This window comes from Abramis brama, assembly GCF_963993115.1.
Source record: "Abramis brama genome assembly, chromosome: 22".
NCBI lineage: Eukaryota > Metazoa > Chordata > Actinopteri > Cypriniformes > Leuciscidae > Abramis > Abramis brama.
The window spans coordinates 24,990,942-25,015,328 of NC_139984.1; the positions used below are offsets into that span (position 1 = coordinate 24,990,942).

General features: G+C 39.7%; 1 protein-coding gene across 1 annotated transcript in view; it reads left to right on the top strand.

Moving 5' to 3' along the window:
- Nucleotides 1–24,387, top strand: part of plxna1a (plexin A1a) — a 207,445-nt gene that overhangs the window by 31,265 nt on the left and 151,793 nt on the right. The window contains exon 3 of the mRNA XM_084099972.1: nt 10,400–10,582. Coding sequence (XP_083956098.1) covers nt 10,400–10,582 — 183 coding nt within the window. The remainder of the gene's footprint in view (nt 1–10,399; nt 10,583–24,387) is intronic.

The window sequence follows — 24,387 nt, forward strand, 5'->3', positions numbered from 1 at the left end:
ACAATGACAATTACACAAGTCAGATAAGTGTCAAAATGCTTTTTGGTGCCAATTTTATTGTTTTCCTGTCTGGTCATGAATTAATGTATCTTTTGCAGGGGTCACCAGAGGCAATTTTTCTTGCGTGGACTTACAGCAGAATGCATATAAATTGGCATCAGGCAATTTCACAGCATGCTAAACATTATGTTAGCTTGATCAGGGCTCTTTAGCATAGTGCTGTTGGAAGCTCGCAGGCTCACCATGCTGAGTCTTGGAGTGCCGTTTCCAGTTTTTCTTCTTGAGCGGGCGTCAAACGGCAGACTCACATTCTCTCAATGTTATGTCCCTCTTATGGCCTTGTTGTCGAAGAGAACGCGCCCAGCGGGGCCTCCAATGGCTACCATAGAGCCGCTGAATGGAAACTAATGAAACCGCTCATTGCTTTCTCATGTACTCGCGCACAACAGAGATGTATCTCAGATCTCATTACTCTGTTGCTGTATGTGAACGTAGCTTAGCAGAGCTCTTGAATACAGATGATTCCAGCCGGAAATGCAGCACGCTCTTGGGAGAAAGTCTGTGTCTGCGCTGTAACTGGATTAGTGTTTATGGGATGCTTAATTTTAGATTATGTAGATTATAATCTGATGATTTTGCTGGGACAACAATGTTAAAAGCCTCAGATCAGCTTCGTGAGCTTAGAGATCAGACGCGCACACAGGCTTGCGCGTATGACTCACAGCATTTGGTTAACAGTCAAGAGCTTGTTATTCAGACTAAATATAATAGTTCCATGTGTAATGAAAATACATTAAACAATCAAAAACACGTAAATGCAAAAAGATGTTGAATAAGACATTATATGAAAATATATGTAAAATAATTCTTACTGTTATTTGTGAAAATGGTTTGCAGATAGGTATGCTGTAGAAGAATTCACAAGTTAAGAGTTTTATGTAACTTTAAACTTGTTTCATTCCTTTATTAACCTATTAGATATAATATGATGCAAAGTTATTTAGATTGACATAGATTATAATGAAAAACTTTCATTCATGTTTTTAGGTTTAACATATGGCATTGTTTTTTTGGTCATTTAAGCAGATGATTTATTTGTTCTTTATGTATTTTGTATTTAAAACAACACTCAGACAAAACGAGATCCAAATAATTACACACATGCACGGGTCAAACACACAGAGTGTTTCGGCACACGTTTAAGTTCACTGGAATCTTAATGGGAAACGATCAGGCAGGAAGTGGGTCAGTAATGTTGAGAAATTGGCCTAAATTGCATTTCCTACCCTGCATATTAAGAATAGGACCAGCTGCTTTCAATGGAAGGTCTGAAAGGCCTGACGTCTGAGCGTGCCAAACATACGTGTGATCGTGCAAATCATTCAGCCTCTACAGGTTGTTTCTCATGAGAGGCAGTGCAGATTTGGGGATGCCGTGCCAAACTTTTTGTTCTGTTATCCTAATCTGAACCGTATGAAGACTGTAGATCACACTGCTCTCAAATATACTGACAAACTGGGAAAATCTCAGGAAAAATATGTGTTGGATTCTGGGCCATATTTTAACACAAAATCAAAAGAAAAAATGATTTTGCATGATTTAAGAAGATATTAAATTAACTGACAAACAGTTGCTGGAAACCAAACAGTTGCTGGTCCTCATTGACTTCCATAATATTTTTTTCCCTCATACTATGGAACTGTTTGGTTAACCATATTCTTCAAAATATCTTCTTTTGTGTTCAGCAGAAGAAAGAAATTCATACATGTCTGGAACAACTTGAGAGTGAGTAAATGATGACAATCAAATTTTTTTGGGGGGGAGTATCCCTTTAAATGATGCCACAATTCAAATAATTCAATGCTCCTCCAATAGGCTTTTTATTCCCCAATTATAATTGCTAAAATATGACCTGAGAAAGTTCTTGACAGGTTTTATGAGATTTACCCAACTAACAAAAAAACTGTCTCTGCTTTCATATGGAAGCATTTTTGTACCTTTGCTCTCCTATTCAGTTTATGTTGATTTATAGATCAGTGAAATGCATAATCGCTTAACCTCCGTGTTAGAGAGAGAGACCGTGAAACCGAGAGAGCACAAGTGTTGTGCATGTGTGTTCTGTCTGTGCCAGATGCCATGGGGCCGAGAGCAGGTCATGGGCAGTCTCATAATCAGGCCTCTGTGCTCTGCTTGGAAATGTGTTTGCGTTGTGAGGCACTGGTCTGAGGAATCTGTATGTGCGAGTGTGATCAGGCTGTGTCTGGGGTGCGTGTGCGGTGTCAGGTCAGTGGTGAGGAGATATGAACATCTGTCCCACAGCTTTTGCCTGCTGCTAGTTAAATGACACAAGCGCACACGTTACACATTAGCACATGTGTGCGGCTCAGAGTTGCACTTGCCTCCTTCAGTCAGCCTTATGATATTATACATAGTCTCTGCTTTAGAAGGCATGCACGCCCAAGCAGCGTTCATAGGCGGGCATCCATCCATCCATCCATCCATCCATCCATCCATCCATCCATCCATCCATCCATCCATCCATCCATCCATCCATCCATCCATCCATCCATCCATCCATCCATCCATCCATCCATCCATCCATCCATCCATCCATCCATCCATCCATCCATCCATCCATCCATCCATCCATCCATCCATCCATCGCCGAAATCACCAGTTCCAATCCTATTTGGTTGCTGCTATGCAATTATTATTATTTTTGGGCATGTTGTTATAGTTTTGGAACAAACTCATATAAAACTTCCCAGAGTGCTACAAGGATTATTTTCGAGAAAGAACTAGTCGCTGGATTTGGCCAAATTTTCAAGGGACCTGATATCAGATCTTTGAAACATATTCAAATTATTATTGTTTTATTTAGTTAATGAGATTCTTGAGTGCATCTAGTTTTTAGGTTTTGCTTTCAAATGGTCATTATGCCAGATTATGCCAGATTGAACTATCCCGTAAGATTACATTACAATACTTGGCCAGAGTAAACTGCAGTGTGGACCACAAGTTTGACTGTTAGACTACACAGGACATAACACTGAATCTCTTTTTCTCTCTCCTGTTCAGTGACTCATTCACTCTCTTTTAAGTCTATAAGTCACCATTTTAATATCATCATTTTGAGGGGTATTTTTTAAATATACAGCTTTAATTCAAAATTAGTCCAGAAGATCAGCGGTGCACACTTCTCCTCTGCTCTCCGCTGATATTTTCCAGTGCCTCCATGCAGTGAACACCTGCTCTCACTCCACGACAGTCTCATGCAGACGTTATAAAGTCAAACAATAAAGATCACAAGTGCCTTTTTTAATGCCAGACGAGGGGCTGGAGTGAAAGGGGAATGGAGACTGAGAGAGAGAGAGAGAGAGTCCACAGGTGATTAAAGGTGAAAGCCTAGACTGATAAATCGCTTTGACTTACAGCCATGCCGTGGGTATTGGGTAAACAGCAGAACCACAATGCATGTGTGAATGTGTGTTTGATTATACATCTGTCTGTATAAACCAGCATTTGTCATCTTACAGCCTGTCAATGACTTAACCTTACTGTAAGTCATGAAATGTGGAAAAGAAACTTAGTTTGTCAGTTGTGTAGCATGTACTTAAATATTTACAGGAAGACAGGCAGGAACAGGCATCAGGACTGCAGAAACTGGAAGCAGTCCGACAGAATGTAGAATCATACACTACCGTTCAATATTATTAATATATAATAATATTTAAATATTTTTTAAAGAAATGAATATTTTTATTCAAATTAACTCCTTAATAATTCATAATGTATTAAATTGATCAAAAGTGACATTAAACACATTTATATTGTTACAAAAGATTTCTATTTCAAATAAATGCTCTTCTGTTGAACTTTCTATTCATCAAATACTCATCAATATTCATCGAAAAAAAGTAATATTGTTTCCACAACATTAAGCAGCACAACTGTTTTCAACATTGATAATAATAAGAAATGTTTCATTAGCAGCAAATCATGTGACACTGAAGACTGGAGTTACGATGCTGAAAATTCAGCTTTGATCACAGGAATAATTGGATTGCAAAATATATAAAAATACAGTTATTTAAATTGTACTAATATTTCACAATATTACTGTTTTTACTGTATTTTGATCAAATAAATGCATCCCAAATTACCGACCTTAATGTACATGTGTTTTTTTTATGACCTCATGTTAATTGAGAGATTAACTAAACTTTTAAAACAGTTGACCATTTACAGTGAATTAGAGACAAAAATATATATAAAAAAGATTTTTAAATATTTTAAAATGGGGAAAAACTTAAGAGTAAATGGTGAGTAAAATAAAACGTCAACAGACATGTTATGTCAACTACACATGTGCGTTGTGATTTTTCAGAGAATGAACATTAGCGTCTAGCTAAGACCCGAGACCTCCAGTGTTGCTCTACCAGTTGAGCTACATGAAAGTCATAGCATTTTCCTTAATCAAATGACGGGACAGACAACCTAAATACATTACGTCCTACTAAAGGACTTTAGATTGAGGGTCAATAGGATTGCTTAGTGGAAGCAGCTTTATAAATAACACCATTATACAAAGCTGAACGACAGCTCATGATGGCCATGCTAATATGACGTGTATTTTTAGATAAGCCTCAGATGCTTTGGGAATCTGTGATGTTCTCCTGTCTAATGCTGTTAATGCCAGAGAGAGCAGCAGAGAGAGTGCCTGAATTCTGGCTCGCTTTAGCGCAAGCACCATTAAGACCCAATTAGAGAGCCTCCATTGGCTGTTTGAAAGAAACAAAGGGCAAACGGCTGAGCCGCTGCATTTCCACCATCACCAATCAAAACAGGAGGCTGGCAGCCTGCCATCCCTCCACTCATCTCTCGCTCTCTCTCTTTCTCTTAGGCCATGCGTCCTAAGATTTTGGCAGCCTCTCTTTATCTTCATTTATGTGTTCCACCATCTACAAACACATTTAAGGACAAGCACACACATAGACACGCATCAACACAAACACGTTTAAGGACAATCGAGCACATGCACACGCGTAAAACAAACACACTCGCACATGGCTGCCCACCTTGGTGCATACCTGAGTAAACAAATAAAGATTCATGTTGAACACAAATGAGCGTGCTTTATAGACACTTAACAGCAATGAGTCTTAAAAAGACAGACAGAATATTGTTATCTTTTTATATTTTTTCATTAAATTGATCAAAAGTGACAGTGAAGATATTTAAAATGTAACAAAAGATTTTTATTTAATTAATGCTTTAATAAATGTAATGCATACATTTAATAAAAGCAAATAATGCAGCCTTGGTGAGCATAAGAGACAAGAACATAAACATTTGTAATGTTTCCAAACTGATGTGTATATGTATATGAATATGTACAGTATATGCATATGTATATGTATATAAAAAAATATATATATGTATATGTATATATTTAAATGTATGTGTGTAAATATATGTATGTCTGTCTCTTAAGCTCACCAAGGCTGGAGTTATTTGCATATATATACACATACATACATACATACATACAGTATATGTCTCAGACCATACATATTAATAATGAATAACCAATTGTTGTGCAAATAAACATGAACGAATAACCGAAGTCAAATCCCTTTTGGTATTTTTGTGATAGCCGAGACTGACGTCTGAATCCATTGTGTTAAAAATGGAATATAATCAAATTGTGTACAAGCACAACTGTATTTATCTCTCTAAAAGAGGACTGAGAACTTTGTATCTCTCTTGTGTATGTTCTCCCAAAGTACCTGGTCTATCAGGTGTCTGTCTCTCTGGATCAGGCCTGCGGCATCTCTGAAACATGCTGCCAGATTAACCCTTTGAGACGTGTCCATCACATCCCCCTGTCAAACCCTGCCTCCCTCATCGATCCCTAAGGCTATCATTGGACGGATGGAGAGAGAGGCAGGAAAAGAAAGAGATGGACTGATAGAGGATAAAGTTGGATCGTGTCTGCTTTGAGATCGATCAGATGGTGTTACGATAAGACATCAGGATTACAGATGCTCTCTGAGGTGTGTGTGCGTCTGTGTGTGTGAGCATAGGTGGGTTGGCATCACATTCCTCTTTCCCACTGGTCTGCATTGGGTCACTTGAAATCAGGTGCTTAGTCATCAGCTTAACTGAATCAACCAGGCATTACTCAGAATTGTGGGTAATATTTGTGCTTCACATAAGAGGGTATTGTTTTTATTAGATAATACATTTACACAACAGCTTCCTTGTCTTATACCTTCCATGCTGTTGAGGGGTATTTTTAGACTTTAGAGAGATTTACTGCAACTTAAAGGGATAGTTAACCGAAACTGAACATTATGTTGTTATTTACTGTCCCTCATGTCGTTCCAAACCTGTAGGACTTACTTTCTTCTGTGGAAGATTTTTTTTTTTTTTAGGTGAATAGGGGCCTTTTCCGTGTAATGAAAGTGATTGAGGACTGATTCTGTTAAGCTCCAAAATGACCAAACATGTACCATAAAAGCACCATAACTTACAGCTTAAATGACTCATGTGCTATATTCCAAGTCTTTTGAAATCATGTGATAGTTTTTTGATGTGGAACAGGCCAAAAGTCTAAGTCATTATTTACTGAAGCGATGCACTGTAGCTCTCCTTAGCATAAGAAAAGTAATCATGTCTGATTAGTGAATCAATTGTCTCTTAGAATCAAATCTTTACAGCAAATCAGATGATAGTTCAACCCACTGACTCAGCGATTCAGTTAGCAAGCAGTCAACCTCTCCCCTGAGGGGAGTTTTATCAGTCGCTAGCAATAATTTCTGTCTGTTCCTCATAAAAACTATTGTATGACTTCAGCAAACTTGGAATATAATGCACAAGCTGTATGAATCACTTTTATAATACTTTTATGGTGCTTTTTGGAGCTTGACAGCACTAGTCCGCATTCAGAGAGGCAAGGATTTTCTTGCCTCTCTGAAAAAAATCATGTTTTGTTTTCCAGAAAAATAGTCATACTGCTTTGGAACAGCATGTCTTTAAGGTCAGCTTGAAACATCCTTCTGAAGTCTGAAATTAGTAAATAATACATTTAGAATTTAGTAAGTTTTAGATTGGTTGTTAACATGAGAACAATTGTTGGGGAAAATCATCATGTAGAGTCAGTTTTGATCTTCAGTGGCATCAGCACAGATGGGTTATTTTAAGTTTTTGTTGTTCATGCTCTCTGAGTGAATTCTGAGGCATCTCCTTCCTGTCCAGCCTGTCAGAGGCATTTCGGCCCCCTTCCATCTCAGCTGTCATCCCCCTTGCATTCCATGGATATTGAAGATGACAGTCTCAGTCCAGCCCAAGAAACTGTGGTCGCATGGTGTCTGTCTTTAACTTGTTAACATGCCTGTGTCTCTTAACGCCCTGCTTCGAATTAGAAATTTATGGGAGACATGAGATTCCTTTTCGGGTCAGGACACCCGTCGTCTCCCTTCTTCTCCCACCGAAAACATTCTGCACTGGACTCATTCCTCCTTTCTGTAGTCCACATTGTTTAGTCATCTTTCCCTCTCCCTTTGCTCCAAAATGAGGCTGTAATTTGAGTTAAGAAGGGTAAAAAGAAGAAATCTACATGAGGCATACTGGAGAATCTCTGATAGATATGCATCGCTGCCGCTCGCGGTCACTGGCTATGGGTGACTGCCCTGTTATTTCTACGGTTTTCAAATGGGGTGCTGAATAGGAGGCAAAAGCAATACATTTCAGCAGTGTACAGAATTTCCAAGTTTAAATGTGCTTGTTTAGTTATGAAGCTGTGTACATATGTAGCATTTTCTCATGAAGTAACCCCTTTAAATTAATTAAGAATTGAATTGAGATTGCTTTATAAAATTTCAATTCCTAAATGTAATTTGAGGTAGCCAACATTTTAATTTGCAATGTAAGGAAGAAGTCTCAAAATAAATCAGAAGAACACTTCCTTTCCCAGAATGCTGTGTTGAATTGCAATTCAGTACATTCACCTTCCTGTTATTCCAGATCAACTTCCTGTGATATTTAAATTCTTTAAATCTGAATTTTGCACACCCTGATGCACTGGGGCAATGCCATTATCCAGGTAGGACTCATCCACTTGCCATTAGTCGTAGTTTGTCCCCGCGACCTTGCCAGCACTTTTCAAGCTTTGCTAACGCAAGTGGTATTTCCAGCATCATTGGTTGGCTTGCATTAACCGCCATTACCAGCGTCATTAACTCTGCCAACATAATGTTTCCTCATCTAACTGAGAATAACACCTAGCGGCAATAACTGCGAATGGTGAGCAACAAACGTTTTCTCTCAGGAGATGAGTCCAGCTCATACCTGAGTGCAGGCCGATTGTAATTACAGTAGGTGCATGATGGTCGGTGTAACCCAGACGGTCGCTAACCTTGGGGATGCACTTGGTCTGTTTGTCCAATCCCCTTCTGTTCGTTCTATTTACAGAGCAAATATCGGCATCTCCCATGGGGTTTGGGAAGAACATGCTCTCTTGTGTTGTAGGGCACAGCTCTGGTCCACTACAGTGTTCGGGAGCCTGAATATCCTTCCCGCTGCCTGGAACGGGTCATCCTTGGCAGCAGTGGCACCCCTCGCTGGGTGAAAGATGAGGGGCACCGTTGGGCAGCAATGCGGTGCAGTAGGGGTCATGGCCACTTTTGTCTCTACTAATGAGTCCAGTCTGTCGTCCAGAAAAAGAGAGGACGTCTCCCGGGACACTTTGTGCATTGTGTGGTCGTCTTTGTGTGGGACTATTAGGGATTGTTTGTGCATAAGGCATTGAATTGCAAGGCATTGTGTGCGACATTTGATGTTGGCCATGTCCATGTTAGCAGTTTTACCGTACAATATCGCGATACTCGGAAATTAAAAACGTCATGATACCTAAATTTATCAGTATCGATACTTAAAAAAATAAAAAAATAAAAAACGCCTCCCTATGGACATCTGTGTTTTTTTCCTGACGCACGCAGCAAAGAACCTGCCGCTGTCAGTGTCATGTGACAAAACACTACAGCGAGATGGCTCGTAGAAAAAGATGACGCGAGGAGTGACATATGGAAGTACGTTGCCTACCTTGCTCTGTTGCACGGTGCACCGATACTTCAAAAGTAAATCGGAAATTAAAAACGTCACGATTCCTTAATTTATTAGTATCGATACTTCTAAGAATGACCGCGTTCCAGATTTGTAAGGCCGGCGACACACTGGCTGCGTGTCGTGTCCGTTTTTATTTCGGCTCCCATGTTAACTGCCTGCGTGACACACGCGTCTGGGCGCAGCTCGAGACGCGCGGAAAACGCGTGCATGCTAGAAATAGAACCGACGCCTATTTTTCACGCGACACGCAAGCGTGTTGGAAGCGTTTGCAGGCAAAATAGAATAGGAAAAGATGTTTCTATGTCATTTTGACACGAATACATATTAATAAATGACATTTTGATGTTTGAAAGTTTTGACATAAATACAATATAAATGTAATTTAAAAAAATATTATCGATTTTCAAATATTGCACCTCTCAATACAGAACGAATTATTCTGTAGCCTATTTTGCCGTCAACACTGCTGACGTTGTCTTTGCTGCTATATATTTATGTTTAACATGAAGTATAGGCCTTCCACAACTCTCTCCCCACATGCCAAATATATCACCAATGAGGCTTATCATATGTTACCAATATTAAACATTGTTTAATATAATCGCTGTTCATATTTTTATTCAAAGTTCAGAATCAAGATAAAGCTCTTATGTTTCTTATGATAAATGAGATAATGCTGCTAAATTTATAAAAAAATTTACCTTGAATGTCATTGCTCTAATTTATTTTTTATATTTTGATATTTCATATTTTGTTCAAATGTTTAATATATCTGCTGTTCATATGTTCATTTATTAGTGTGTTTTATGATTAGAATGTTGTCCCGGTTTTAAAATAAAGCACAGCAATGATATTTGAGAGTGTTTCTCCCTTTTCAGGAAAAGTATCGAAAAAGTATCGAAATCGCAATACTTGACTTGGTATCGGTATCGAAACAATAATTTTGGTATCGTGACAACACTACCGTACAAAGGAGTTAAGAGCTGAGAATGATTTTCCCTCAGGTCCTCTATATTTTCTGACGTTCTTCTAGCAGCACAAGCACAGGGACTCATCCTGCAATATATCTGTATGAGTGTGGGCCTCTGGCTGATTCATTAGCACAGAAAATACAGTATATGGCCTTTAATGACCCAAAGGAATATCAAGCAATGGATTGGTATTGCAGAAGATTAAGACGAGTGAAAATGCCATACCGGGCACCATCGCTCCCAACACCCACTCACTAACTACTTTAATAACTCTGCCTTTTTCTTATCTCTCCCTACAGCCTCTGCAGATAGATGACAACTTTTGTGGCCAGGACTTCAACCAGCCTCTAGGGGGCACCACTACGATCGAGGGGGTCCCTTTGTTCCTGGACAAAGACGATGGGATGACGTCAGTGGCGGCGTATGATTATCGCGGGCACACCGTAGCCTTCACCGGCACCCGTAGCGGCAGGATGAAAAAGGTGAGTCGCATGCTTAATTTTTAGTTTTGGAGGTAATGCGATTGTACATGTTCATTTGAGGTCGGATACTGATGTTCATAAAGGTTTTGGTTTGGTGTCTTTTTCGGACAGAAATAATGTTGTGGTTGAAAGGGACAATAGAGTAGAATAGAATAGTATGTTTTTTTTTAGGTTTTATATATATAAATATATATATCATAATATATTTTCATCATAGGACTCAGTGATTTCAGTATTTATAGTGTTTACATGGCAAAATTAAGTGGTACAGTATCTTTTTTTTTGTGATTTACATGATTACCCTGGTAAAAAAATATGTATTTTGAACACTAATACAAATGATTTTAATAACATTTTTATTCTTTAAAATATTTCACAGTGCTATGTAAATACCATATGAGATGTAGAAATCATTCAGTACCATGGTTTATATCAAAGTACCAAGGTAATACCATCTGATACCATCAGTGAATCTTGGTACAGCCACAGTACTGTTTTATTATTTGTATTAGACTACTAAAAGTCAGGCACATTTGCTCTGAAGAATATGAAAACCAGCCACATGCACACACACACACACACACACACACACACACACACACACACACACACACACTTCTACACAAACGTGCTTGTGCTGAAGTATGCAGTAATCCTGTCTCAGTCCTTGTATATGACCCCGGTGTGATGTCTAAACCGCTGGCTGGATATAGGTTGTGCGCGGGGGTGGTGAGGGGGGATCAGCGGATGTCGAGTGATATCCCATGATCGGAATCACATTTCTCCTCCACCTTGCTCTTCCTGTAGCGGGCCCAAGTTGGACAGCACTGCCTGTGTCATTAGACAGAAATCAATGGCCCGTGTGCACATACACTGTGTGTGTCTAGGTTCCAAATGAGGTGAAAGCTAGAAAGGTGTATGTACATATGTTGATGGCACGTGTCAGTTAATTGAGTACAAATCTTGTTCCTGCTCCTTTCATTGCTCGACCACCTCAGTCAATCTAGTTCCTTTGCAGAGCCTTAGCCAAATATGTCTGAGCCCTCAAGAGCCGAGCTGTAAGAGATGGACCAGCTCTGGATCTTGGATGTGTGTTTGTGCCGGCGGTGCTGTTTTATTGCTATTCATTTAGTGCTAAAGTGTGGGTCTGGCCCTAATGAAATGTAAAGCTGTAGTCTATTGACGTGGGCTCATTGTAATTCCTCTAGTATTTCAGTTGCTGCGAGGCCTTATTGATTCATCTGTATGAATATATAATCAGGGGCCTAAATCTTAGTGGCTGCAGACAGCTGTACAAGTGTGTGTGAGTGAGAATGTTTGTGAAGCAAAGACCCATGATGGGCTGTTAGACTGCGACATGGAAGACTGTTTGGTTCAGTTGTATCTATCTATCTATCTATCTATCTATCTATCTATCTATCTATCTATCTATCTATCTATCTATCTATCTATCTATCTATCTATCTATCTATCTATCTATCTATCTATCTATCTATCTATCTATCTATCTATCTATCCCCACGAAAGATTTTTATTTAGCCAAAAAAAAAAAAAAAAAGGTTTAGCGCAATCAAACCGTTTCACTTTAGCACAAAAATTCTATATCCATACTTCAAATGTCACAAAAATTACGTTAAAAAAAATTTTTTTTAAGAAAAAGGGCTTTAACCACAAATAAATGTGATGGCACATGACAGAATCAGCCTACATGCAGTGTCTATTTTCGTGTTGTTGATCCCGTTAAAGCACCGTTTCTCTGTAATGTTCAAAGTTGCATTAAATCATATCATATTCATATTATTAAAATGTATATAAAATAATGTTATGGCAATTTCTATTTGGTAATTTATTTGGTAATTACCGTACTTGTATGTATGTATGTATGTATGTATGTATGTGTTTATGTATGTATGTATGTATGTATGTATGTGTTTATGTATGTATGTATGTATGTGTTTATGAGATGTATTGTGTGACCCTGCTATGAAATGTGGCCCCTGTGGGGCCAATGCACACAGGAGGTCAATGTCAGTGATTTTATAGAATCCACTACTGGGGTTCACAGGAGTGAAAATATCCATATAAAATCCTCTATGCATAAATATGTCTGCCTCCTTGACATCAGCTGTACCCTCCAACCTCAAGCATCAGCTTGTCTGACTCTAAATTGAAGACAACATCTAATAAAGCGGCTTGAAAATGCGTTGGATGAGACTATTTGTTCGCAAAATAGAGTCGAAGCTATCTGAATCAGAACTCTATATATCTGTATGTGACGGCAGAGTTCATGTGCTAACCATCATGTGGTCATTCCTAATGTGTCTTTTCAGCCCTGAGCTTGCAGCTTGTGGCGGCTGGAAATTAAGGTGCTTGTGAATAACTAGTCATTCACGTTCATGTCATGTCTGATCCGCAAGTCCTAGGGAAGATCTCCCTTGGTGAAGCTAAAGGCTGGTGGAGGGCTACAGGTCACTTATCATTTAGCACGTTAGCGTGGCTAATTAGCATGTTAGCGCAGCCACACGTGTACCCCCCTCCACTGCTGAAATGTCACTTTAATTAAGAAGCATGATCTGATTTCAGCTAATTTGCCGAGCGAATGGTAATTACAGATAACATTTGGAAGCAATGAGCAAGAAGGAAGGCTTGTGGGGTGGGTGGGGGGTGTGTTGTGGCGGCAGGAAGTGATTTCTCCTTGTGGAAATCTCGCCTGATTGAGAACGATTAATGATTGACAACATCTTGTAGTCCTTGGCGGGAATGTCGGAAGCCGTGATTGGTGGCAGTGATTAGGGAGCGTGCGTGCTGTATAGAACGGAACGAATCCTCAGAAGTTCGTTGCATGGTCAGTCGTTCCGAGCGGCATTATGAAGAGTCACACCTGTGAGGGACAAATAAGAGGAAGACTGACTGCAGCATGTCGTAACTGTGATTTTTTTCTTTTTTCTTTTTTTCTTTTCCTTAGCAAAAACCTAATATTCTCATTGTCAAATTGAACCTGAATCTGCCAGTACAGATAGCTGTTCACTTTACTCTCTTTCTCTCACAAAGACGAAATAAATGTCACATCCAGCTCCTCTCTTATAGCGGGCACTGTGCCCGTGTTTCTGTCTCAATCTGTGTCTATTCATTGTTCTTCTCCTTGAACAAGTAAAAGATCATCTTTATCATTTAGTTTCTGCCTCTGTGTCCTGACTGAATCCTAAAACCTTCCCAATATGAATTAGATTTTTTATTTTTATAAAAATTGCATATTAATATTTTATAAATGTAATGTTAATGTTTATTTCTTATATTCTATTTGCATGTAATTATCTAATTATCTACTCTAGCTTGGTTCAAAATCTTAAAACCTAATGTGCTGTCTACTTGAATCACATTTTAAAGGAGCTGTAAATTCAAAAATGACTTCCATGTAATTCAGTTTTAGCAGATGTGCAAGTTTAAATATTTGTCTTGTGGTTGTCTTTCAGTGCTGAAAAGAGTAATTAAAAGTGGACTATTTTCACTCATTTTTGTGTGCTAGGTATTTTTATGCTTGTCAGTGTGTTGTGTACATGCTAATGTGTTGTGTACATGTTAGCTTAGCAACATGCTAATGTAAGACTCAAACTGAGTCAATTGTAAGTCAAGCTTCCAGTGCGCTTTAAGTGAGAAGGGCTATTTGTGTCGCATGTGGAGTTATATTGGTTCAAATTCTGTAGCATATGTCTCCGTAGAAGGAAGCTGCATATCTAGGGAGAATATAGCAAGGCAGCTTGCTAAGCAATGTGCACGTATGTGTACCCTGGCTCTATGTGGCCATATAAAGCACTGGCAGATGGGTTTGATTGAAAGAGCCCCTGGCTATGAAGCTCATTGGACATCTGTGAGGAAAGCACACTTTCAACCAGGTGCTTGCAGGTTTTTTTCCCCCCTCAAAGTCCTGACTTTGCTTAGAAGTGCCCTTGAGTAGCACTTAACCTATGAGTCCGGGGGGAAAATCTGTACCCATGAGGGTCTAAAATTAGCCTGTAATGGATGGCGATTGTATATAAACCTATTCGGGCTATTGCGAAACGAAACAATTGCCAATAAGCTATCATCATAAGAGCGAAGGACGCTGTGTTAGCATAAAAGTTTATACACCCTCCAAACAGCTTGTGTTTATGTGCTTTATGTCTTCGTAAACCGAATGACGGTAATGTCGGGTATTCTCTCATTTTCTGCCTCATTTGTTTAATGCTGCTTTGAGGTGGCCTGTGTTTCTTTGACAGCTGTGGATATCCAGCATGCAGACATGACTCCATCCCGCAGCAATGGACACTGTTAAGTGGAAAAGAGGGTCACTGATGTGTGCCGGCCGCTTGCAAAGCTATAGACTGTGTGTGTGTGTGTGTGTACGATTGTTACCAGATGCCAACAGAGGATGTGACCAGCTACATTCCTCGGATGCTGCTTGCCAGCTTTTGCCACAGCTGTGTCCAGCGCAACTGTGCACAACCTCACCTGATGCCAGGGCAGGACAGCTGCCCGCCCAATGGCATCTGCGGCCACCCCTGACGTCATCCCCGTTGTCTGACAACTGCGGACACACCTCCATCCTCCACCCGCAGCGAAGGGCCAAAACAGCTGCTGCTGCTCGCTTCATTCCTCTCATTGGCGCCATCTGTCCGTTCGTCACAACAGACACGGCACTCTCTGTGGTCAGTCACACGCATTAACACTGAACTCTCGATCCCTGCAGGTTGCCCTCGTGCGTGTGCCACACTTGTAGGGGCCGTACACTACACCCAGAGTGTCCCGCCAGAACGTTTTGCAGAGCGTCCATCAATCACGCTGAACATCTAAGACGGTTCGAGCTGGACAAGTGATGGATGAAAAGATGAGGATTGTACAGATATTATGCAGACACATTTTAAAATTTTTAAAACTTTAATTGAATTAATAATTATTAGTGTTGTTTAGTATGGTAATATTAGCATAACTATTTTGTACAGGTAATCACCATTCACGTTTAAATTATTATTATTATTTTTAAATATTACTAATTAACAATTTACGGTACGGTTCAATTTGTATAGCTAACATAAAAACAACTGTCATTTTAATATATATTAATAGCCAACATTAAAAATTAGCAATATATTTACAAATTAAAAAAATAATAAATTGCATATATTAATTAGTTAATAAATGTATAAATAAATGCTAATTTAATTGCAATGTTAATTAATTAAACATTATTGATTGCAAAGCAATCATTATTTTATTAATATTAATATAATACTAATAATATATTTAAAATATATAAAATATGAATGCTAATTTAATTGTTGAAATGTTATGAATGGTGAAATGTTAATAATTAACCATATTGCATAAGCAATAATATACATAAAACATAAGCAATAATAGCTGTAATAATGTTATTAAATAACATTAATAATAATAATAATTAAAATATATAAAACAATATTATTTATGTTTATGTATTGTTAATTATTAAATTAATATTGGTATTAATATTAATAATGCACTTTGTCATGCATAATTAATTGTAGCCATTATTACAATGCATTATAATACCTATTCATAGTTACATCTTTAAATTGCATAATGGATTGTAACGCAACACATGACAGTTTAATGCATGGCTTAGTTTAATGCATTATACTCTTAAAGCTATAACCATGTAAGGTACGACTGAGTTTAAGATGTATTATAACTATTTACAATAACATGCAACTGATAGTAGGGCTGTGAAATGATTAATCGTGATTAATCGCATCCAAAATAAAAGTTTGTGTTCACATAATATATGAGTGTGTACTGTGCATAATTATTTTGTATATATAAATACACACACATGCATGTATATATTTAAGAAATATTTGCTTAAATATACTGTATATATAATTTGTATTATATATAAATATAAATATTTTATGTATAAATAAAAAAAATTCTTAAATATATACATGCATGTGTGTGTATTTATATATACAAAATAATTATGCACAGTACACACACATATGTTATGTGAACACAAACTTTTATTTTGGATGCGATTAATCGCGATTAATCGTTTCACAGCCCTAATTGTAAGGTATAGTATATTATAATGCATTACATTGCATCTTGTTTATAACCTTCAATTGAAGTGTTACCAATAAAGGTTATATGAAAATTGTTTGCCATTATGTTAGTGTATCAGCAGTGAGTCTGTACAGACTCTGTGTGCTTATTCCGGCAAGTTCTTGAAGCCCAGATCACAGAATGACTGGATGAAGCGCTGTCTGCGAGGAGGTCTTGGTGTTCTGGCTGCCAAAGCCTTTGTCACCAGGGCAGCTCTCCCTTGGGCACCGTTGTTGTGGAAACTGAGTGTGTCATGCATCTCATCTGCATATGTGGGGTGTCTGCCATCTCTACCGTCTCTCTCTCTCCGTTTATGGAAGCACCTCACGCAAGTGTCCTGCCAGCCCTTCTGAATTCTAATGCGCTCCCCTGTTTGTTACGTTTCTTGATCAGAGGCGATACGTTTGGCCCCTCCGGGACCTCCTTTCAAGCGCTGTCTTGAAGATGACACTTGGTAGGAAAGTTCTTCCTTGTAACTTTAAAGATAATGACTTCTTAATGCTGCCAGACCCTTATTTTCTCTACAGACCTGCTGCAAGTGATTATGGGAGAGACCAGTGATCTTGTCTGCCGCCTTTTGTGAAGCTCATTGTAGTTCCTTACATCGTTCAATGCCTAAAGATGACAATGACACATTATATATGCATGTTGATGGTTGCATAGTTTTTTTCTCTCAAGCAGAATCAAACAGAAATCCTTTCATCCCTCAACCTACCACACTAGCGTATTTGTGGAAGATAATACCATATATACCCTGAATGTATGCCTAAAGGAATGAAAGAACACAGCGTCTTTATCCCCCATCGTTTCCACGGGAGGAAATCTGTCCACCCAAGAAAAACAACATAATCAGGAGACATCGGATAGTGGCTTTCCCATGACTGCTGGCCAGGCACGACATTGTGAATGGGAATCTGTCTCGGCAGGTTTATTCTTCTTTTAAGTGGCCACCGTCGTGTCACAAGGCCAATGGTAGCTAATCTGTAGCTTCTGGTATGAGATTAGAGTTAAAGATTTGGAGAGGAAGATGGCCATTAGCTAGCCACCCTGTAGCAACCCGTTCCTTTTTAAATAAATGCAGTCAATTATTTGCTGTAATGTAAAAACAGATATATTTTAAATAGTGATGCACAATATATTTGCCGATATTAGATTTATTTATTTATTGATTGATTGATTATTTGGATAACCTTTTATTGGTTTAAAACATGAAAATAATTTTGGTATCAACCAGAATTTTAATATTGATGCATCCCTAATTTTGAAAACTTTCAAGCAGTTGTTTTTCATACAATGAAAATTGATTGTTATTCTCACTGACAAGCTCTGAAATCAACAAAAAGAAATTTTATGTACACATTCAAACCATTCACTCAAGATGCTTTGCACCAAACCTGATCTCCACTAAATGGACACGGTTATGAGATTTCTACACTTAAAACTGAGGTTCCTGCAACATGCTTTCATGGCAGCTAGTAACTATTTTACATTTTTCCGAATTTGTGGCGAATACATAATTTGTACTCATTTGTACATCTCCGTATGATCTACTACCGACTGACTGAGTGTTAGGTTTAAGGCTGGACCTTCAATCATATGTTTTCATACACATTATATTGTACAAATTTATATGAAGGCGCCAGCTCATAAAGTAGTTACTTTTTCCTCATGAAATCGGGTTGGGTTCCTGCTTTTCAAGTTTGAGCCTCTTGAATTGCATGATGCTTTTGAGTTGAGTTTATCATATCAAAGACCTCAGTCTCTTGTGACCTCCATGGCTTGGTTTCTCTTGAAGCCCTTGAGATGCTAATCACTGCACTGTAAAGGAGAGGGGGCCATTCTGGCATCAGCAGGCTATTGGGGGCCTCAGCACTTCCAGACATAGTGATTATCAAGTAGGCATCGAGTCCCTTGAGAGGACCTTGCAATCAGGACGGAGAGGCCCTCTGACACGAACCCATAGACACTCATGGGCTTGCTTACACGCACAACACACCTGCTTCCCGGACTCATATGCATGCTCGCTAGCCACTCACAATCTTGAATTAGGAGCTCTTGGCGTGTAAGAGTGAGCCCTTTCCATTTGAGTTTCAAAGTCAGAGGGGTGAAGTGGCAGTGGACACACACACTTACATTTGGTTTCAACAGAATTGTAAGTCTGTCATAAAAGGAAGCCCGGGGATATTGAGGCCACATCTGTAAAGCGAACCAGTCTTTCATTAGAATTTTTCTTCCGCTGAGTGATTTAAAAGTCCTTCTAAAAACGACGAGAGCGTGCGATGGAGTGCAAAAAAGCAGAGAGATTTGAGAGGGAAAGGACAAAGAGAGGGGGAAAAGAGGGACCGCTCCATCTGTAGACCCTCCCCGTGCCAAGATTCATTATGTCTTCATTGGTGCAAGATTACCGTGCATGATATCAGGATGTTCCTCTCAGCATCTCAATGGGTTGGACGACAGCCTTCTCCCTCTGCACAAGCCCCATGTCTTTCTCCGACCCTTTCAGCCCATTGTTGGGGAACGATCCCGGCTGTGGAAAGCCATGCAACTGGAGTGTAATCTCCATGTGTGCGCCGCACATGCCCTGCGCTTCCATGGTCAAACGTTCCCGTAATTAAAGTATACCAACTTGGCATGCGTCCTGACAGGCTTCAGTGCTGTGTGTTTGTATTTCAGTGTGCGTGTGTGTGTGTGTGGCTCATCCACTTTATCCTCCACCGTCCTCCCCTTCTTCTCGGCTCCCTCCTATGTGGGCCACCCTGATCTTCTGTGACAGGCTGCGGTGTTTGTATGACTAGCTCTCTGGCTCCAAGCCCTGGAGGAAGCATGTCTGGGGCCCACATTAGCCCTTTGTGGCCTTGCATATGTGTGAAGCGAAAGGGACTGATAGAAAAAAAAGGAAGTGCACACTTTCTGAGAGATTCTCATTGGTTAACAAAGACACATGTCCTCCCATTTCACTTTTAAACCACTAAACCACTACAGACAGTAATGATGTGAAGTCAGTGAAGTTTTCCCTCCCTACCACACACATGTAGATAACTTGTAATTTACCAACCCAATGGTGGTCATGAATAGTCATCTTTTTGGGGTCCTTTTGTGCTTTTGTTGCATGAACAGTAAAAAAGTATAAAAATAAATGATTTTTTTTTTTTGTATATTGTGATATACATCGCTTTCATAGTATCATCTGATGCAGTCTTTGTACCATGGTGTTGCCACAGTAAGCATATCCATTTGTGTTGGAGAGGCATGTTGGATTTTCATTGACAGCCATTACAGTGACTATCTCTTTATTTCTGTTTATATGCGAGCATGTGTTTATAGGGTTGGTTAAGGTCTGTCTGTGGGCTGTTGAGCTGTTTAAAAATAAAGAGACCCTAGTCTGTGTTAGTGACCATCTGAGCAGAGCGTGAGATGTTTCGCCTTTGATATCACACAGTGGCCCTTTGTGTTCTAAAATGAGCGAGGTCAAAAGCAGGCCAAAGATGACTCTGTGTGTGTGAGATCATGTGAAATTATAACATGCTACACTTAGATCACATCCCTCCCTGTAAACAGTTAACACCCTTCTCTCCTTTTTCCACAGGCCCCTCTGTAGACGATCAGGGTTCAGTTTAGTCTCTTTCCTAACATGATCATAAACAATATCCCCTCCATCTTCATTCCAATCACACAGAGTCATGCAGTATTTCCATTAATCAGCCCTCAGGGTTTGGGGGGTGGGGGGGTGGGGCTGGCTCTTGGAGAACATTGGATCTTTAAACTCCTTCACTCAGTTCCAATACGGATTACAGAACATTCATCACAACAAAGTGAATATTGTGAGGGCTGAGCTCTGGACATCTCAGATGACAGGAGTTATGCAGCGACCACCACGCACACACACATATGCAAACGTGCACAAGGGCAGGGCGTGACTGAGTGCGATGAAGTTTCATTACATTAAATGTCATCTTTACGTAACCTCATGCCACTGAGTTAATCACTTTAGTTTATTTCCAGCCCCTGAGCGAGCTTAGGCCTGCGCTCGGTTTCATCCGGTGTAATGCTAGTGCTCAGTTGTCTTAAGATGTGGGTGATTCTCTTGTAATGTGTTGACTTTTTGACCCCCGGTGGTCGTGACCCTGGCTCTCTGTGTTTTCCTTGATGATAATTGAGCTTATCCACAGGACTAGTGGTCACTTAATGCACTTGATAAGGACTTATTGCAATTTTAAGCTATAAAAATTAAAAAGTATGGGTTATTTTTACAAATCTATTCTGATATTTGCATTTCCTATGTTCGTTGATTTCACAGGCCTCAATTCTGCAGCCACCCAATAAGGCTATGCATCTTGCATCTTGCTTTATCAAAAATCAGGAGGCAGCTCTGAGATTTCTCTGACATTGACACTTCCTTTTTATCCTTCCTCAACTTCCTCTTTGAAGACTTGATTGTTCGTAGTGCACTCGGGGAGCCATCTAGCATTAGTTTTCCTTTGATGAAAATAGCTCAGAGGGGTTAATCCAGCAGATTAAAGCAGATTTCCTTGCACTGAAAATGAATAGATAACAGTTTGAGCTTTGATACATTTGAAAAGAGGGATTAAATGCTTCGTTTAAAGTCTATGAGATACAACGGGAGGTTAATTGTTTCCCAATAACATATTTATCCCTCCATTTGTTAGCACAATTGGGATGAATCACTAAATTACTCTGTCCTGTGTGCTCATTTTTTTTCTCCATTGTTTTTTTAGTTTTTTTAGATTGGAGTTATTGACCAGCAGTCTATTGTGCCAGGATTGGATTTGACTCACTGATCCAAGCCACTTAGTCCGTCAAACAAACCTTTGGGGATATGTTAAAGATTTGCCCATCCAAAAAGCCTAACGTGAAATTTTGGCCCTGTCCCAAATGCCAAATGGTGCACTTTATGTGTACTTGCAGTCTAATAGCCTTCGCTTGCACATCTTTAATGTTTACAAGACTGTAGGGTGTCCCATTTTATAATTTTTTTATTCAGACAGGTACTCGTGATCTGTCCCTTGCTTTGCCCTTTTGAGAAACCTATACCAGTTGTGGAGTTCTACCCAACAGTGTAAGGTATTACATAAAAAAAAAAAAAAAGTGGACTCGATAGAGGATTGCAAAGGCTGAGGGCAGCATTTGGGACAAGGCCTGAACGTCACATTTTTATCACCAAATAACTTAATTGTTTTTTCCCCACACTTTATTGTTCACTTGCTCAGGTATACCTATATTGTTTGCTCTTGCACACTCGCTCCTGTCATTTCTCATTCTCCTCCACCACCTTTCCCTCTTTTTCTCCTCTCACTTCATTACAAGCCATTCATTTATTTGGCTCTATTGACCTCTGGGCTGTGCCCTCTCCTTTCAGACGAAGAGGGTGGAGAAAGATGACAAGAACAAAATGGTCTCGACTGTAGATTACCGAATCTTTTCCTCAGTGTGTCTGCCTTGCATTCACACAACAAAATTCACGTCGTGAACCATGCCAAGAATACACCACAAAGACTGATGTGAGCTGTGTCAATAGCTCTTGTTTTTGGCTTGTATAATTGAGAGTGAGGCAGTGCGAAGGATGAGCAAGGTAACCCGGGCCTCCCTTCCCCCCAAGGCCATCTGGCTGGGCTCAGCACCACAACTCTTGGAGTTGGCTTGGACCAAAATCTCGGTACCTAACTGCCATACCTTAACCTTTGCAGATCTTAACTGCGTGACCCTCTTCTTTCCTTGTCTGCCCGCCAACTAGCACCTCTGTAGATCTCCTCCAACAAGCGGGGAAGGCATTATACACAGAGTGACGGGGACAAAGGGGTGCTTCTGGATGAGTAGGCAGAAACATCCTGACAGGATGACAGCGGCTGCCGTAGCAGCAGGTGCCCGTCACCTTTTGGCCCGCTGCGGCTGATCCTGCCAGGACCCATGGCACTTCCACCTTTCTAACCCTCACCTCCCTAATTGAGACCCCAGCAGTCTCTTGGCACGCTCTCCTCCGCCAGCCCTTCCGCCCTGCACGACGGATATGTATCCCAAATGTGTCTAACAGTGTTCATACTGATGGCTATATTAGTTTTCCAGCCAAGTCCTGTACAATCTCCAAAATGGATGCCAAGAGTCGTGCATCTTAGCAATGCAGGGGCACCTGAGCATGAAAACATATAACATAGATCTACTAATACTATTTTCTGTCTGAGTTTTGTGATCTTTGTAAAGTAGAACTCAGGAGGAACATGGTCAGCAAGGTAGATTGTTTCTTCATTGGTACCTTCAAAAAAATGCTCTAATGCAGTTGTTTGAGTGGCTCCAATGAGGGAAAAAGTTTTTTCTTTTGGCTTCTTTTTATAGCTAGTCACCAGTTTTGTGTTCTGGATTCTGGTTCCCAACTTGGGGGTAACTAACTTCAACTACCTTAGTTGACGGACTTTACAAATTTTTTCACCAGATCCAGACCAGAAGTTTTTGCTAGTCATTTTGGAAGATACCCATTTCTTTCTCTTTCCCTCTTTGTCTGAAAAAGCCACAAGCTTCATGTGTGTAGCCTCTGTTTAACCTCTTAATTGGATCAAGTCCTGGCTGACAGTTTGAGTCAGTTTGAGTTTGAGTAGGCTCATTCAGTGTAGATTGTCACATCTGACACTAAACCTCTCTGTGTCTGCTGGACCTGGCATCAACTCTTACGATGCAACAACCAGTCAGATCACCATCCCCATCCTTCACTTTCCGTGTATAGAAGCCATATTGACTGTTTTGTATCAACATCTGTGGTTTGTTCTTTTGTCGATCGTATGTGGAATAAAGGTTTGATAGCTCTTATTTGTCCTCCTAAATAACTAAAAATGGGCTTGGAGTTTACGTTGACTCATATGGATATGGATGTAGCATTATGCAAATCCAGAAGTATTTGGTTAATAGTGCTATTGTAGAAATACTGAAATTGCTAGCATATTTGATACTTTTTTCCTACTTAGTATTTTTGACAGATACAACTATTTTATTTTATTGGTATCTACTACTGCTACTGTATCTCAAAATGTTGGTCACTATAAGTGGAGACCACCCAGATAAAACATTGAACTGGCGTAGGTCTTTATCTTTTTAAATCTTTGTCAAAAGTATTATTCATTCCTGCTTTTTTTGGGAGAAATACCCCCCCCCCCCACACGTTTAATGTAAAGTCTACTACTGATTTGACAGGCGGCACCAGCAGTGGAAATTAACATTGGATATTAAAGGGATGCTTTTGTTTGTTGATGCTAGTGCTAATCACTTTTCCCGGGTAGCATTAAAGATCGTCCTGGCCAGCTCTGCCTCTCTCGTTCTCTGTTATTCTGTACGTAGAGTGCATTTTTCTTTTTTTCTTTGTTATTAATTTCTGTGACAGATGCGTTGACAGCACAAATCCTTGGAGTTCAGTTTGGACTGAGGTGCTTGTTGTCTTGTGCGTTTAACACACACACTTGCGCTCTTACACACTCACTTCGTACACACCCTGCGGTATGCCTCTAAGGTACAAATTCCTCATCTCAGTTTTACTCTGCGCCGAAAGCTGTCAGGAGAAGAAATGAAAAGACGAAAAAAGATCAAATTATCGTCTGCTATTAATTGTAGCGAGCAGACAGGCACAATAAAAGTGATAAATGTCTCTTTATCTCCATCTTAGCGTCACGGAAATAGAAGCGGCGTGT